Source organism: Vanellus vanellus (assembly GCF_965231255.1).
Source record: "Vanellus vanellus genome assembly, chromosome: 9".
NCBI classification, from domain to species: domain Eukaryota; kingdom Metazoa; phylum Chordata; class Aves; order Charadriiformes; family Charadriidae; genus Vanellus; species Vanellus vanellus.
This window is the reverse complement of record NC_138914.1, coordinates 15,370,404-15,388,454: the sequence shown is the minus strand read 5'-3', so window position 1 is coordinate 15,388,454 and position 18,051 is coordinate 15,370,404. Positions and strand designations below refer to the sequence as shown.

Below are 18,051 nucleotides of genomic sequence, written 5' to 3'. Positions count from 1 at the left end.
TACTGATATTTCAGTTTTCTACCAAACAATATGACAGCATAGCTCAAGGTTATTTGGTCTTACTGTATTTTTCTCAAGTACATGCTGAAGTTGAAGTAGTTTTGAAACAGCACAGGAAGAATATGAAATCAGTAGTCTCCAGTTTCTAGAATCTAGTCTCCCAGCTTGTAAGAGTAGGATTGATTAATGTGTTAAGCAGTTTAGCTGCAGTAGCCCTAGCTCCATGTGAAAGACAGGTAATAATAGATCAGCCATCTCATCAAAAAGCATTTCTGACGTGCAGCCTGTTTTGCATCAGCCTTATTGAAGAAATGTCAGAAATTTGAGTTACTCTGTTTTCTTCTGGAAACCATTACTCTTTTAGACACAAATCTGAAAAGATGAGGAAGAAAGTGGGAGAATAAAGTTGGCTAATAAATGTACTGTAGTGGGATTTTTCGGATTTAGCAATACATGATTGGAATCATTCCATTTGCTTTTCAGGCTTTCCATCTATGCCATTAAATGCAGTTTTCTACAACAGACAGCATGGGAGTGAAGTGTTGTGTTTCTGTAGGATGATTCTCATCTTAACCACTAAAAAAAAGGAGAAATTATTGAAGAGAGTGGTTAAATAAAACAGATTGATATGCATGAATGAAATGAGGTGCTTTGGTGTTTTGCTTATTTAGGAGAGTTTCAGTGGTGTAAAATGAGCAAAAAGATATAAAAGCATCTGGGAGAGTGATGAAAGCTGCAAGAGCAAATGTCATGTCAGAAGAGGTGAGGAAGTTAAAAGGGGATGGTGCAATGAGTTAGCAGTGGGGGGGAAAATTCCTGAGTTTTGCGTAAGGGGAGGAGCACATGATGCTCTAATTAGAACTACCTCAAGGCAAAAAATAGCTGCTGAGGTTTTATCCATGCCCTCCTCCCCAGAATTAAAAAAACCCTTGGTACCTTTTTTTCTATGAGGTTTAGAACTACTTCATTGGAGAACATTTTTCTTAATTAAAAAAAAAATTAAGAGTCCTTAGTATTTTCTTTGAGAGTATGTCTAATATAAACACCTCATGTTCTCCTGGGAACTACTGCAGTAGGATTTCATCCCCTGAACATTTTATTATTGTAAGTAAATTACCGGTTGGTTTCCTCTCCTGTAATTTATTTCTGCTGTTTAATTTTTCCTATTGCCTTTTACTTACAGACTGATCTTTCAAGCACTTTCAGCTGAAGCTGTAGTTTGCTTCATGCGCATCTACTATTATTTCAGGCGCTCCTGAAAATATTCTTTCAAGTACATGATTTCACAGTGACTTTGCATAGGTACTGGATCAGCAGTGTTGTTTAGGACTAACTTTTTATGTTGCTAATTGCAGCCTCATAGTTACTGCCACATTTTTTCCCTTACGTAAGGGGATATTAAGTTTGCTACACTATATAGATTTACACACTGCAGACCAAGCAAGTTTTGCTGTCAGTTGTTTCACTCTACATGCATTCTTTATGTAGGCAATGTCATTAATATCAAAATACATAAAGTGTGCTTATGGGTATGCATTTGATTGCATTGTAAGTAATACCTATATAGAGTAACTCCTCTATGGCCACTAATAGATTTCTCCAAGTTTAAATCAGAGGACAAGTTAAGTCATAAACAACTTATCCATATATAACTGGTTACAAGTGGATAGTGTAAACTAATTTGAATTTGATAGCCTATTACTTGAAATTGTATCAAGACAATTGACTATCTAACAGTAAAGTAATGTTTAAGAGTTAAGGAACATTTCCCCTCTAGAGTGCTGTCAGATTTCATCTTTATGTGGATGTAAACCCAGATCTGAAAATCAGCTGAAGGTATTTATGAAGATAGAATTTATGTACATTGATATAAAGATGCAAATTTGACTGTGCACATGTCTAAGGTAAATTCTGATTAATTAGTTGCACAGAATTTAGGAGGAGTCAATGGAGAAAACTATGTTACGATATAGTCTTGTTATTTCAGAAATAATTCACATAGAGAAAGAAAATCTGCCTCTGCTTAGTAAATTTAGTAGAGATATAGTCTAGCCTAACAGCAAGAGCTGATATTTTATATTCTTTCTGTTGCTCTATTTTACAAAATTTCTTGCAAGTCAATTAGTTTCCAAGGCTTTTCTTTTTAACTAAAGCAGTAAGTTGATTTATTTTTTCCTGCCACAGTGGTATCTAAATTGTCATGACAAGAATAAGTCAGTGTGTCATTGTGAATGCACTTGTATTCCTAATGAAGCTTATATTGCAAGCCAAGGATTTTGTACAATCTTTCAGGTTATTTATATAATGGAGTGGAGTGGTCAAATTCTTATGATGATGTTCTGGATTGGTCCTGTTCTAGTGAAGTGTAAGTGATTTTTGCAACGTTTGAGACTGACTTGCACATTTTTCCTCAGTAGCTGTATTAAAAACCTCCAATGGCATACTTCAACTTTGATTGTTGTGTCTTAATCTTGGAAACATGAATAGTAAACATACTATGCCAGGGCTTCAGTCAGCATTTTGTAGATTAAATAAAAGCTTAACTATAGTAACTTTCTGGGTGGGATTTGTACTGATGCAAAAATCTCCGTTTTTCATAATACTGACTTCCAGGAAGTAACATTATTGGTGACAAGATGCATTGCTTTCCATTAAACGAAGATTTAACATGCAGTTATATCCCTCTGTTGTCAAAGTGTATTGCAATTCCCTTAATTTTAATCATATTAGCCAGATAACCTCAGAGGAAGTTACTGTACTTGGGAATGGTGACAACTTATTTTTGCAACAATCAAAGACTGACCATTAGAAGAAGAAAATGCGTACCATGGTAGCTGGCTGTTTAGTGCCCCGCGTTGTAGCCACATGACAATGTGTAGCACTTTGCAGAGCTGTGGTTATGGTAATGATCAGAATTCACATACCAGCACAACCATTATCATGGGTACTGATATGTACCTTCACGGGCCTCATTAGTTTATTTTATGATAAACACCATGTAAAAAAATGCGTCATAACTACATTATGGTTAAATTTGTATTTTATAAGGTTTGTAGATTTTTCTGGGGTAAAGCAGACTTTTGAATTATGTAACTCCTGTGATAAAGATGCATGTATAACTAGAAAAAAAATCTATGCTTAATTGATAATGAAGGAATAAATACTACTAATGCCAAGTGTGTTAAAGAGCTGCTTTTTTTTTTTTTCTAAAATGTGGACTTACATCTGCAGTATTTTTAGAAAGAACAGGCACGCTGGGGGGCTCTGGGTACTGTGTAAGACTTCCTAAGACAACTGTGACTACTGACAGACAGTGCTGCAAAAGCTTAAGCTCCAACTATATGAAGAGAATCTCCAAAAATTGCAAGTGTGCTTTCGGACAGCACTGTAAAAGGAAAACCTAGTTCTAGAGAGGGCAATCAAAGTACATGATGGATAAGACATACAAATACCTAAGAATGAGACGCAAAACTAACAGGTCTTTCAGGACCAGTGCCTCCTTGTTGAAACATCGGTATTTCACACTAAGTGCTCTGAAAAACAGGGGTTTCTATAGCTGTTAATCCCTTTTCACTGCTTAGAATGTTGGATTGCTTAATTGCGTGAGAAAAATAAATCTATTTAGGCTGCTCTTCAGAACTTCAATGCAGGACTTCACAAACAAAAACTCTACTTCCTGGCAAGAGAAGGGAGGTATAAGAGGAAAAAAACCTTATGTCCCTTCCTGGTGTTAGTTAAATCCCTGACCTTTAACTAAACCCCGAGTTTAACCCTCCGATAGGGTTATGTGGTACGACAGGCTTTAACACAGCAATAACACAAGCTTTGCAGCCCTACGTTTTACAGTTCCTGATCTGTTCACACTAAGCATTTAAAATACTATTGCCATAACTTTCAGATAGTTTATATTCCAGTAGATATGTAGAATGGGATCACCAATACTTACATTTTGGGGTTCTCCCCATTTTCTTCAGGGGGTGAGGGGGGGGAATGCTGGTGTTCCTTAATATACAGAGGAGAGAAAATCCCAAAAGAAAAAAGCTGCTGCGTAAGACAATCTTATCCATGTCAATGTTCCCTTTAAAACATAGAACTAATGGTTATGTACAGTTGAGGTTGTATGTTCCTGTGAAGTTTTCCTGTCCATAAAGATCATATTCCTTGTATAGTATATAGTCTTTCAAGCAATTTGGCAGTGGGAGGAAGGTCATGAAGACAGGACAGCGGAGACGCAACCGGCCCATGCATTCCCGTATTTTCAGGCGACAAAGGTGCTTCAGGGAGCGAGGATTTGCTAGAAATGAGAAGGTGAGATTGATGTTAATAAGCTATTTATTAAATTTTGTTCAATTTATTTATTCAATACTCTGCTACCTTTCAAAAGCTTTGTTCCCAATTTTGCTGCATATTGATTCTGTGAATAGACAGAAAAAAATGAATGTGGCTGTCCCTGGACAACCAGACCTGTCAGGATGTAGCCTTTTTATCTCAGCCTGTGCATCTCTGTTACATTTGTGATCATTTGCAGCTAAATTGACAGATTTTGTTTCTGTCAAATTGGCTAAATATAAGTTAATGGTAGTTTTAGTAGTAAAGTTTGGGGAATGTACCTAATAACTGCTGCCAGTTTTTTGTCAACCCGAAGAAGCTACAAAAAGTAGAATTTGAGTCACTACTTCTTAATCTATGTACAAGCAAAAAGGACATAGAATTAATCTAGACTAGAATTAAATCACTCACTCAGTGAACAATAATGATTTATTAGATTTGTTCTATCAACTTGAGGCGGGGGAAAAGCTTTTCTTCCCTTGAAGAGGATTGTGTTGTCTACATTGTAACTGACATTCCCAAGTGCTCTACATAAATTGTGCAGTTACTGTCTAGCAGAGTTCTGAGAGAAACTTAGTTTAAATCCTACTTAGACTGATTTTTAAGATGTCTCTTACTGTCAACACATAACTTTTGGCCTAACAAGGGTCAAGAAAAGCACCAGTCTGAGGTAAAGGAAATGAAAACTAAAATACCACTATGAAAAAAGGCCCCAGTGCCCAAACAGCTTGCTTGTCATTTCAAATGTAAATATCAGATGCTTACTTAAAATCGAGTTGATGTCTGGCCAGAGTTCCTGTTCTTTGAGAACTGCTTCTAGCTTCCAGCAGATATTAATGTGATCGACATAATCCAACATTACTCGCACCACTTTCCCAGAGAGATGCTTCAACCATGACAAGGTTATCACTTCACAGAACTGACGGAAACAAAATGTTTAATAGGATAACATTCAATACTCCTATAAATGACTTCCACCTCTGCAGGACAAGAGCAATTAAGTAACTTCAGCAGAATTCCAGGAAGAATGAGTGTTCTGTTAATCAGGGGAACTTCAAGGGTTGTCACAGCTTGTATTAAACCTCACTAGTAGAATCTGAAAATCTGTGAGATAGTTATTTTGTACTAGATCCAAAAATGAACTTAAGTAGCTGTATACTTGGTAACTAAGTACTTAAAAAGAAGTGCTGCCACTCCCTACGTGGAATTTAGCTTTGTGTCCCAGCATGCTGAACAGAGGGACCAGTCCAGTGCATGCCACACCCCCTTATCTTCAGGTTAAAGAAGGGTCTGTTACGTTCCCATGGACTTTGCAAACTGCAAAACAATGGCGCTGATGGGTATCTCTAGGAACCTCTTTAGGTCAGTCCAGGTTTATTAATGTTTGCTCAGTGCTCATCACACCAGCTCCAGGGGTCCTTACAACAGCCTTCCAGTATTGGTGTTATGATACAAGACAACCTAGCCAGCCGGCCTGCAAGTCCCTGCTTTCACGGCATGGATAAGACTGCCCTGGAGAGCCAATTCTGTAGTGATCATTAGCACATCATTAGCTATATTTTCACAATTGAAAAATATTTTTTATAATTTGCTGTCATGAACCAGCCCTCATGGCAACATCAATTTAATTTTAAAGCCTTCCCTATTCCTATCTTTATGTGTAAACTGTCTTACAGTTTCAAAACCTGCCTTTTTTGACACTGCACTAAGTACATTTTCATTTAGTTTTAGAAAGGATACTGGCAGTAAAACATCCCACGAAGCCATCTGATATACTTACCATTGTATCTTTAATAACAGTAGAAGTCCATCCATCGGTCACATACTGGGAATGTGAACTCTTTCCCCGAGGGCAATCAAAGCAGCGGTGCACATCATACCCATAGTTCATCAGCATTCTTAACATGACTTCATCTTTCAGAGCATACTGTAGAGCTGATGGAAAATGTGTTGTATTCACTCTGCAGAAGTAATTGACATTAGCCCCATGTCGGAGCAGTAGATTCATTAACTCATAGTTGCCCAATCTCAAGGCTATTTGGAGACAGTTAATGGGATCTTGGTTTGGCAGGGCTCCAGCATTCAACAGCAACTGTGTTGAACAGATATCCCCATTGGAAACAGCAAAGTACAGTGCTGATTTCCGGTGGTCATCATAACCTTTGCGAACTCTTTGATCCAGCATGAAATTGGCATCAAACCCAGATTTGAGGAGGAACTCAAGGCACTGAGGATGTGCTCCTGCTGCTGCTGAGTGAACTGGACTTATCCCACTTTCTTTAATGGCATCAAAATTAGTAACTGGAACTAAACTTTTTAGGGCTCTGAAACATTAAAAAAAGAAGAATCTCAGAATCTTAAACATACCAGTTCACCTAGCTCAAACTTTGAATTTCTCTGTGTTGCTGGGCTTCAGAATTCATCATGACTGTATACCAAATTAGTACCATGGCATGCTCTACCTCTGCATCAACTTTAATTGCTAACAATTGTTTGCCAGCAACAGATACTGACTTTACACCTAACACACATAAAAAATTATTCTGTTATACTGTTATTCATTAACAACCCCATTCCTTACTAGAGGAATAGTCATTCCTTCTCAACAGAATTTTTTCCTGAATGTCAAGAGCACAGTGTTATTGCTTAACCTGTAGGAATTAGGGAATTAAGATAATACAATATATTATAACATGAATAGATCTAATATATAATTTAATACATAAATACATTTAAGTTTAAATATAATTAGTTAATATGTTAATATTTTATATATAAGAACTAAGAATTCTCAGATTCTTAACCACAATGCAACATTCCTAGTATTGAAGAATTGTTTCTCACTTATTGATTGTGATTTCACGGAATCACGGAATTTTCAGAGTTGGAAGGGACCTCTAGAGATCATCTAGTCCAACTCCCCTGCTAAAGCAGGGTTGCCCAGAGCACATTACTCAGGACTGCATCCGGGTGGGTCTTGAAAATCTCCAGAGAAGGGGACTCCACAACCTCCCTGGGCAGCCTGTTCCAGTGCTCTGTCACCCTCACCCTAAAGAAGTTTTTCCGTGTATTTGAACGGAACTTCCTGTGTTCTAACTTGTGCCCGTTGCCCCTCGTCCTGTCACTGGGAATCAGGAAAAGAGCCTGGCTCCATCCTCCTTCAACCCACCCTTGAGATACTTGTACACCGTAATAAGGTCTCCCCTCAGCCTTCTCTTCTCCAGGCTAAAGAGTCCCAGCTCTCTCAGCCTTTCCTCATAAGGCAGATGCTCCAAGCCCTTAATCATCTTAGTTGCCCTTTGCTGGACTCGCTCCAGCAGTTCCCTGTCCCTCTTGAACTGGGGAGCCCAAAACTGGACACAGTATTCCAGTTGTGGCCTCACCAGTGCAGAGTAGAGGAGGAGAATGCCCTCCCTTGACCTACTGGCCACACTCTTCTCTATGCAGCCCAGGATTCCATCGGCCTTTTTGGCAACAAGGGCACATTATTGGGTCATGGATAATTTACTGTCTACCACGACCCCCAGATCCTTCTCCTCCGAGCTACTTCCCAGCAGGTCCACCCCTAACCTATACTGGTGCCTAGCATTCTTCCTCCCCAGGTGCAGGACCCTGCACTTGCTCCTGTTGAACCTCATTAGGTTCTTCTCTGCCCACCTCTCCAGCCTGTCCAGGTCATGCTGGATGGCAGTGCGGTGCTCTGTAGTGTCAGCCACCCCTCCCAGTTTGGTATCATCGGCGAACTTGCTGAGGATACACTCTGTCCCCTCATCCAGGTCATTAATAAATATATTGAACAAGACTGGACCAAATATTGACCCCTGGGGGACACCGCTGGTTACAGGCCTCCAACTAGACTCTGTGCCACTGATTACAACCCTCTGAGTTCTGTCACACAGCCAGCTCTCAATCCACCTCACTGTCACCTCATCTAGCCCACACTTCCTCAGCTTCCTAATGAGGATGTTATGGGAGACAGTGTCAAAAGCCTTGCTAAAGTCAAGGTAGATGACATCCACAACTTTCCCCTCATCCAGTCAACCAGTTATAACATCATAGAAAGCTATCAGATTGGTCAAGCATGATTTACCCTTGGTAAATCCATGTTGACCACTTCCAATAACTTCCTGTTCCTCAACGTGTTTGGAGATGACATCCAGAAAGAGTTGCTCCATTACCTTCCCAGGGACAGAGGTGAGACTAACTGGCCTGTAGTTCCCTGGGTCCTCCTTCTTGCCTTTTTTGAAGATTGGAGTGATGTCAGCCTTCCTCCAGTCCTCTGGCATCTCTCCTGCTCCCCATGACCTTTCAAAGACGATGGAGAGTGGTCTAGCAATAACATCCGCCAGCTCTCTCAGCACTCGCGGGTGCATCCTGTCAGGGCCCATGGACTTCTAGATGTCCAGCTTGGCCAAGTGGTCTCTGACCTGGTCCTCCTCAACTGAGGGAAAATCTTCATCTCTCCAGACCTTCTCCCTTGCCTCCAGGGCATGGGATTCATGAGGGACAGCTTTAGCAGTGAAGACCAAAGAAAAGAAGGCATTCAGTAACTCTGCCTTCTCTGTCTTCCACCACAAGGGCACCCGTCTCATTCATCAGTGGGCCTACACTTTCCCTAGTCTTCCTTTTTCTATTGATATACTGAAAGAATCTCTTCTTACTGTCTTTACCTGCAGTGGACAAGCTGAGTTCTGATTGAGCTTTGGCCCTTCTCATTTTCCCCCTGCATAGCTTCGTTATATCTTGGTAATCCTCATAAGTTGCCAACCCCCTTTTCCAGAGAATGTAAGCTTTCCTTTTGTTCCTGAGGTCTAGCCAAAGCTCTCTTTTTAGCCAGGCTGGTCTTCTTCCTTGTCAGCTTGTTTTTCAGGACATGGGGATGGCCTTCTCCTGTGCTTCTAAGAGTACCTGCTTGAAGTATGCCCAACCTTCCTGGGCACCTTTGCCCTTCAAAACTGCCTCCCAAGGGACACTCTCGACCATGCTCCTAAACAGGCTAAAGTCTGCCCTTCAGAAGTCCAAGGCAGCAGTTCTGCTGGCTCCCCGCCTTGCTTCACCAAGAATTGAAAATTCTACCATTTTGTGATCACTAGCATAAATTTAGCATAAATATCTTCCAGTGACCTTCCTATCTTTAAAATAGGGATAACTCTTATCTCCTAAGTCTATTTAATTATTTAGTAAGTTTACCTTCCCGTGATGGGGTGGAGATGAGCCATATACAAAGAGAGTGAGGACGTCCCAAGAACCTCAGCATCAGACTGGACAGTTACTACTTGTGACAAGTGGGGAAATGCTATAGGAATTAGTATGTTCATCCTAAAATGATGAAGATTTTAACCTGACTGGTCTTTTACATTCAGACACAGAAAACTCACATTTACACAGTCAAAAAGAATTCCATCTATAAAACTACAGATCAGTCGCCTGCTTTGAATAAGGTAGAATTAGCAAAATTAATATTTCTGGTGTCATCGTTACTTGTTTTTTAAGCATATTAACTCACAGAAAGTGTCCTCTATATGCAGCTCTGTGGATTGGCAAATGACCCGAGTGCTTTGGTACATTGGCATCAGCCCCATATTCTAGTAAAAGACTCAGAGAATCTGGATTTCCTCCTCCTGCTGCTTCAAATAATACAGAAGCACAATCCAGTGCCTGTGAAAGAACATCTGCACCTGGAAAGAAGCATCAAGGATTTTCACAGTAGTCACTGTAAATATCCAGCAGTAATTATATCTCCAGCCCTCCAGTGACGTGGTATTGTTGATAATATTCTGCACCAAATAAAACCACTATAGGCATAAACCTTCCTGTTGGATCCTTGATCCTGGGAACAAGAACATCTGAATTGCTTTGAACACTATTACACAGCAAGACTTGATGCTAGAACTGGGCAAGCAAGGGGTTTGGTTCTTGTTCATACAAACAATTGTTTTTTGGCTTACGTACAATGCATTTCAGTTCTTCTACTTTACAAAGCCCAGTCAGATATAACTGCAAATATGCGAGAACCCAGTATCAAAGCAGTTCATACAATCCAGTTCTAGTGCTGCTGAGCCATCATATAAAATCCCCCACCATAAATGTCTTGTCAGGCCTTCCCTAAGGTGACCTGTCTACATGGGAAAACAATATTGCATTGAAAAACAATTACATCTACTCACTAAAATATCGATACATTATTTTAATATTATTAAAATGTAGTCTTTATCAGGCCTTTACTTAACTACATCACAACAATCCTCTTGGGGCAGATAGCATTTAATTTTCTTTAGTAAGGAAAATTACTTCTGCTGCTATTTCTGAAGGTGTATCTTAAAATAACTAGTTTTAATCCAATCACAGAACTTTCAAAAGACTAATAAAAATGTGTATGAATAGGCTAACTACTTTAGAGAGAATATATATTTGTGCATGCATGTGTGTCTACACATACACTCACACTCTCTCACTCTTACAACATGAAATTTAGATACTAGGAATTCTTTAGATGAACCTCAACTCATGAGATTTGGGAGTCAAATTCTTCAAATAAATTAAGACAACATCTAAAAATAAAAACAAAATACCTCCTGCAACGTGTCAGCTTTGCTTGCAGTTTTGCAAAGCATTCACTGATGCTGCTATACAGTTTGCTACAAGTAATCTCTAAAAATATACTTTGTATATGTTTGGATGCATTAACCCTCCAGGCTGTATACTCAGTAACATGGTAACAGTTCATTTCCTTTCACTTCAGTAATGCAAATTCTTACCTACTACCAAGCTAAGACGAATTTTTTACCTCTGCATTTAGGAATAATTTTCTCCACTGGAAAGAGGATTCACTTTATCCCATTTGGGCTTTACACATTTCAGTACTAACACATGGCTTACAATTTCTACTCCCTTGAAGAACACCACCACTGAACCTACACATTACTAAATCAATCGACTGAGTTGTAAACCAGAACCACAGAATAGCCGAGGTTGGAAAGGACCTCTGGAGGTCATCCAGTCCAACCCTGAGCTCAAGCAGGGTCAGCTACAGCAGGTTTCCCAGGACACCATCCAGTCAGGTTTTTAGTATCTCCCAGGATGAAGACTCCACAACTTCTCCGAGTGACCTGTTTCAATGTTCAACCACCGTACAGAAAAAAAGTTTTCTTACGTTCAGAATCACAGAATCACAGAATTATCAGAGTTGGAAGGGACCTCTAGAGATCATCTAGTCCAACTCCCCTGCTAAAGCAGGATTGCCCAGAGCACATTACTCAGGACTGCATCCAGGCGGGTCTTGAAAATCTCCAGAGAAGGGGACTCCACAACCTCCCTGGGCAGCCTGTTCCAGTGCTCTGTCACCCTCACCGTAAAGAAGTGTTTCTGTGTATTTGAACGGAACTTCCTGTGTTCTAACTTGTGCCCATATTCAGGCAGAATTTTCTAGGTTTCAGCTGGTGCCCATTGCTTCTTGTCCTGTTATTGGGCACCACTGAGAAGAATCTGGCTGTATCTCCTTTACACCATCCCATCAGATATTTATAACACTGGCGAGACAGACACCACCTCCCCCACCCCCACCCCCACCAAGCCTTCACTTTCTATAACATCCTATATAATAAAGTCTCACCTTTTTGCAATAAGAGCTCCATAATTTCTGTATGTCCAACCTGTGCAGCCAGTGCTAGAGGTGTGAGCCCATAACCACTGCGAGGGTCAGGATCTGCTCCAGAACGAAGGAGAAGCTTCACCAGATCCTTCCTGCCTAGTCTGGCTGCCTCATGTAAAGCAGTCCTCTTGTGGACACACTGCAAATTCACTTTTGCACCAGAAGTTAACAACAAGGAGGCAATCTCATACGAATCCTGTTTAACTGCTGTAAGACAATAAGTGAAGTATCAGCCAGAATATTATTCAACACTATTCCAGGCCCTCTAGCTTGTTATGTGGCTGCCCAGGAAAGCTCAAGCTGTTCCTGGCAGTGCTATTTATACACTATGTCACACTACACTGAAAGGTTTAACTTATCAACAAGTCTGTTCTTTGTTTCCAGGATAACATTAACTATACAAATGCATAATTTTATGGTAATCTCTTTTTTCTCTGTCTAATTGTATTTGGTAATGCAACAGAATGCAACTTTCCCTGCCACTAGATGGAGATCATGTACAGGGAGTTGGTGTGGTCAGGAGTTGGCCTGCTCAGAGACCTCTATTTAATCTTCATAAGCAGTTACCATAATATGAAACAAAGTTTAAAATGACTGTGTCATATGCCTTCTTAGCTTAATAAGCCTGATCTGTTAAGTCAGGAAGGATCTTAAAAAGGTAATTTGCATTGGCTCCAGTGAATGGAATGAACAGGCAACACCTTTCCCTCCTTCTCTCTTTGATCTTCCAGGCTGTGCAGGGTGTCCCTTCACCGAGACAGATTAGGCAGAGAAGCTTCATGTGCCACAGCTGCTCGAAACACCATTGACAGTGTGCTATAACTTGTGATGTCCAATTATCTGTAACCTATATGTCTGCTTTAGATAAATCCCATACATCCCTTTCATGGGGGATGGTACATTTTAATATAGTACACTTCAAAAGTACCTGGGAATTATCTGCATCTTTTCTAAGCAGGTGGCCCTGACTAGAAGCTTTAGTCATTTCAAAAGGATGGTCCTACAGTTAGGTAGACTTTTTCTTCTTCCTTTAATGATAGTTTTGAAAAAATATTTCCAATATGGAAAAACTTACAGGTCGGTCCAAGAAAGTTACAGTGCTCCTTTAAAACTCAGAGATAAGGAGAACACGCTTTGCTTTTTTTGTCTAGGACTCAGTAAGAATAACAGCATCATAGCCCAAATTGGGGGAAGCAAATGAAATCAACATAGTACATTTTTGAAAAACATCTTGGCAAAATATTAGGACTAGTTCTTTATAAATCAAGTAAAGTTCTTGTGCATGATCAAATGAAAACGGCATTCACACTAAGAGTGATACTAGGTATGGGACCTTCTTCTTCAATCAAAAAAAATCAAAGAGAAGTGAACCAAGAATTTAGGCCTGGCTAGCTTCTTCACTTGTCATACTTGGATTAATTCTAACAACCTCTGAAGGGGGACTAACACTGTTTTATGCTCTACATAATGCAGATAAATCAGGCTGCTTTGCTATAATTTTTGAAAATCAAAACCAATTACCATGGTTTTTGGAGAAAGAGGAGCTGATGCAATGAAAGAGAATATGAATGTTTTATGCCTACAGACATGAAGAACACTAATAAGCATGAAGAAGCAGGAGGACCTGGTTATCTGGCACCACTGCATAAATGATGCCAAGCAAAGCAGAGGAAGACGCTCTGGTACTTCATGGCGAAATCTTTTTGATTCTTTAAGGAAAAAGATGTGTGTTCAACCTGAACCTCAAACTCTTTGCAAGTGAGGGATGGAAAATGGGAGGCATCAGTAGACCAACAAGGATAATACTTTAATTAATAAATAATGCTAAGAACTTTGTTGTGACAGTCCCTAACTTGGGACTGTCAGCTCATTTAAAGCTTTGATATTGTCTCAGGAAACAAACAGGGACAAACACATTCAATACTGAGATTAATATTTTTTGCTCCTTATAGCAAAATATTTTAGATATTGATTTGAAGTCACATCTGTCAAATTGAAGCTTTAAATGTGTAATTAACCTCACTTCATTCCCTTGCCTCTCCACCCCTAAATAAAGTATTCACCTATAACTAAAGGAGAATCTCCTTCTTCATTCTTAACATTGGGATTGCAGCCATTGAGCAGGAGAAAGCGGACATTGTCTACAAAGCAACTTCTTACTGCCACCAAGAGAGGTGTTTCCCCTTTTAGAGTGGTCTGTTCCCATGTAATGGCACGGGAGGCTGAAATACAGAAAAGCAGAATACATTTGAAGCTGGATCATTCATCAAACCTGACTTCGTAAAACTTTTTGGTGGAAAACCACAAGGACTCCATACCTTTCAAAGTTATTTCAAGGATGTTCTTATTTAGCTGTGCTGCAGCTTCATGCACAGGAAGCCAGCCTTGCTGATCTGCTTCTTCAAAAGCAGAACTGTGCCTCACCAACTTCATCAAAGGCTCTTCTTGGCCTGTGATATTTTAAGACACACTCATATCCCATTACTCATCATAAAACAAAATTCAGACAACTAATATACTGAGTGCCATTTATCCCATCAGTGTATCTAGAATAAACAACTTGCTTTGTCAAAGTAATTTTTTCTCAGAGGGTGGTTTACATGACTGGAACAATCAATGATTGACATTGATTCACAAAGCATTTTGAATTATACATTGAAAAAACTTACTTATAATGAATATGACTAAAATATTTCAAATATAATCCTCTCTTATGAGCAATAGTGCATGGAAATCTAAGGTATAAATGAACAGGTGTTCTAGCGAAACTGTAGGAAAAATATTTAGGTTGGCAAAAGTAAAATGAAGCGGATTTAACAGGATGAGACCTATCTCATTATTCCCGCTTTTACTAACAATCTTACTGGAACTTTAATCAACACAGATGTTTATGTTTTCAGTTTTATATCTCATCAAGAAACAGCAAAACTTTCTTGGCTGGAAAGCCTGTGTTAAGTAGAAGTCTGGTTTCTGCTCATGTTTTTTATCCTGTCATTCCTGGGAGAAGGCATTCTGTCCTTCTGTTACCTACAACTACAGGGTGAGGGAACAAACCACTCTCAATCCCTGCTGCTGAAGTTCTCCTACATATGGAAAAATCATTAATTCATAAGGCCAGAAAGCAAGTGTAACAAGTTTAGGCACATTCTTCATAGTATATGGAACATACATAGCATTTGCTTTTCCAGAAAAGGCTTGGTTTCTTGATTCCTACTCCAATAAATATCTCTATAACTACTTACTATGACACGTATAAAGACTGGACTGAAAGTTTCCCACTGCCAGACAACTGTCCCAACAATGATACTACTTACGCTTGTTGTTTATTTATCTCCGTAACCCAGTATATAAATTGATTATACCACAAGCAGTAGAAGTTTCAGAAGAGCAGACTAAGAGCATCTCATATAGAAATACACTCAATTTTGGCAGTTAAGGAACAATTCTGGAACACTCTTCAGGTAGAGAAGGGATTTTCATCTGGGTATCTTACAAAGTGAAATGCTTTTAGGAAGTATTAATTGACTGAGGGCCTTGCCATCCTGTTTATTTTACAAGAAAAGCCTGGCATTGTCCCCTAATTCCCGGAGATGAAGCAATGGAATATGAGAGGAGTGACATTTGAACTCACCCTACTACCATGTTCCTATCCAATAAGTTAGCTTTTGGGTGTCCCATTTTTAGTTGCCTTACTCCTCCCAAGACTACATAAAGAAAAACTGCATTTAAATCAGGTAATCAAACACCTAAAATGTAGGCACTGCTTAACAATGCAATATCCAAGTGATTCCTAGGGGTATAGGCTTTGAGCAGTGAATTTGTACTTAACTGTCCGAATTGCTGCAATTATCTTTTCATGTTCTTCACTTGCAATATATGGGAAACTGCATAAACAGAACAAAAATAAAATGAGAAGTAAAAGTTAATATGAAGTTCGGGATATAATTATACCTTAATTTAAATTCTCAAGCCTAGCCTACATGTCAGATTTCTGTAAGTTACATAGCTTTTGTGAGAATTTAACACAATAAAACACTTCTTTTTGTTGGTCTTCCCCTGCCACTATAAATATTGGATTTTTCACATAAAGCCCAACAATTAAATACTAAAATGAGGGAAAGCCCCCATACATTTTTACATCAGATACTTATCTTGTTCATAAAGCCTTGTACTCATTTAGATACTGATGTAAAACATCACCTGAAAGTTTCATACATTTCATATTTTCGAGAAAATAGGTATACTTTTTCAGGGAGAACTCAGAACAAGGAGCTACAGGTGGTTTCCAATAACCATGAGACAAGGTCAGAACAATACAACATACAGAGTGACAAAGGAAAATAAGGTTACAACATGCTTATAAGAATGCCAGGAAAACCCCCAATATAGAAGTAATAACTAACTACCTTTCATCCTCTGTTGCACGGCCACTTGTTTCAATTTTATGGCTATCTTGTAAGCTTTCCTGAATAGCTTGTTGTGTAGGGATTTCGTCATCAGAATCATCATCAAACATATATGTAGAATTATACATGCCAAATCACCACAACTTGGATCACTTTTTTTGTAGGGAAACACTGCTTTTTAATTGGAAGTAGATATTAAATCTTCAGGTTAAATCTGGAGTAATAGAAATAGCAATCACTGTTTAAGTTTCAAGAGAAATGAAACAGTTTAAAATAAATGAATCGGAACCTCTCCATCTCAAGCTCCAGCCTTCTTCCAAGTATTTAAGTTTGCACTGCAAAGAGTATTTAGAACAGAGTAAAGGTTTTCTATTCCACTAGCACGTGCTAGCTTTTATCTCTGTTCCGCAGACTGAACATACAGAATAGCTACTTGTTCTGACATTGCTTATTAGAAAGCAACAAAAATTAGCAAAACTTAGCTTTCAAGTAAATAGTTGTTCCCTGTTAAGTCTTTTAGACACTCAAATATCATCACAATTGTGCTCCAATGTTCCCTTAGCAGGAAAACAGATATTCAGTAAGACTTGGGATGTTTTTTCAGTTTGTTCACAGAGGGCCTGGAAGTGAAGGGCAAGTGAAGGACATGAATTTTTTATAATAGCTTTTGTTCAAATTGTTTCAACAAAGATACTGTTAGGGCCATATCTTGTAGTCAGGAAAGTATTGTAGATTTGTGCTATTATGTGCATCAGCCTTACAACCACAAGAACAACAAACTCCATGCTTGAAAAAAGACCAACTTTACCACGTTATGTACGTAATCTGCAGCCATTTAGAACAGATAAACTTACCATTCTGCATTCTTCACCTATGCATGCCTGTTTTTTTCTAATACTTGTAAGGGATATATATAAAATACCGCAACAGTATATATCCAAATACAGGCAGAAATAAAAACCACTGATGTAACCACAATGGAGTAAAAAAAAAACAAACCAAAACAAAACAAACCAAAAAGCAACCAAAAATGCAAACAAACAAAACCACAACCCAAAACTTAAGAATAGCATTAATTAAAAAAAAAAAAAATTGCCAAATTGAATGGCTTCAATTAAAAATATTTTTACCCTTTTAAGATTGTATTACAAACAATGCAGCATATAAATAAATCCTTTTGATGCTATTTGTTAAAGTCCAGATGTTAAAATTTAAGAAGAAATCATAAATAATTATAAGTGATCAAGGCAATCATTAAATAGTATAAGGTGTGTAGAGGTACACTGTTATATGTGTAAGCAGTCACACTGTTCTTTTGCATATTCAGCTACATGCTAATATAGATTAAAATCACAGGAGTTCTGTTAGGCTCAAACCTCTCATCTGTTTTACCTTATCAAAACTTCCACTTCTGTCTTTCAAGACAGTTGGCCTGAAAAAAACCAACCAAAAATACAGGGCAAAGTAAAAAAAATGAATAAGTAAAACTGAAAGCAAATACATAAATTAGCAAAATGAATGAGCACAGCAAAACAAAAGCAGCTGTCAACATGCCACTTACAAAGTTTGGAATAATTCTAGAAACATTTTGAAGTTGAGGAGCAGTAATTCATAGCAAACCTGCATCATTTAATTTATTACCCAATCCACCTAATGTGTGATTGT

At 38.7% G+C, this 18,051-nt stretch overlaps 1 protein-coding gene across 1 annotated transcript; it reads right to left on the bottom strand.

Moving 5' to 3' along the window:
- Positions 1 to 1,265: 1,265 nt before the first annotated feature.
- On the bottom strand, positions 1,266 to 17,819 carry ASB14 (ankyrin repeat and SOCS box containing 14). Its single transcript, XM_082487506.1, has 10 exons — positions 17,779 to 17,819; positions 16,387 to 16,600; positions 15,809 to 15,864; positions 14,299 to 14,430; positions 14,044 to 14,202; positions 11,942 to 12,187; positions 9,836 to 10,007; positions 6,110 to 6,653; positions 5,095 to 5,248; positions 1,266 to 4,294 (listed from the first exon to the last, which is right to left on the bottom strand). Exons 2-10 carry the CDS (start codon positions 16,512 to 16,514, stop codon positions 4,101 to 4,103), a joined length of 1,785 nt encoding a protein of 594 aa, XP_082343632.1. The 5' UTR covers positions 16,515 to 16,600; positions 17,779 to 17,819; the 3' UTR covers positions 1,266 to 4,100.
- Positions 17,820 to 18,051: the final 232 nt, after the last annotated feature.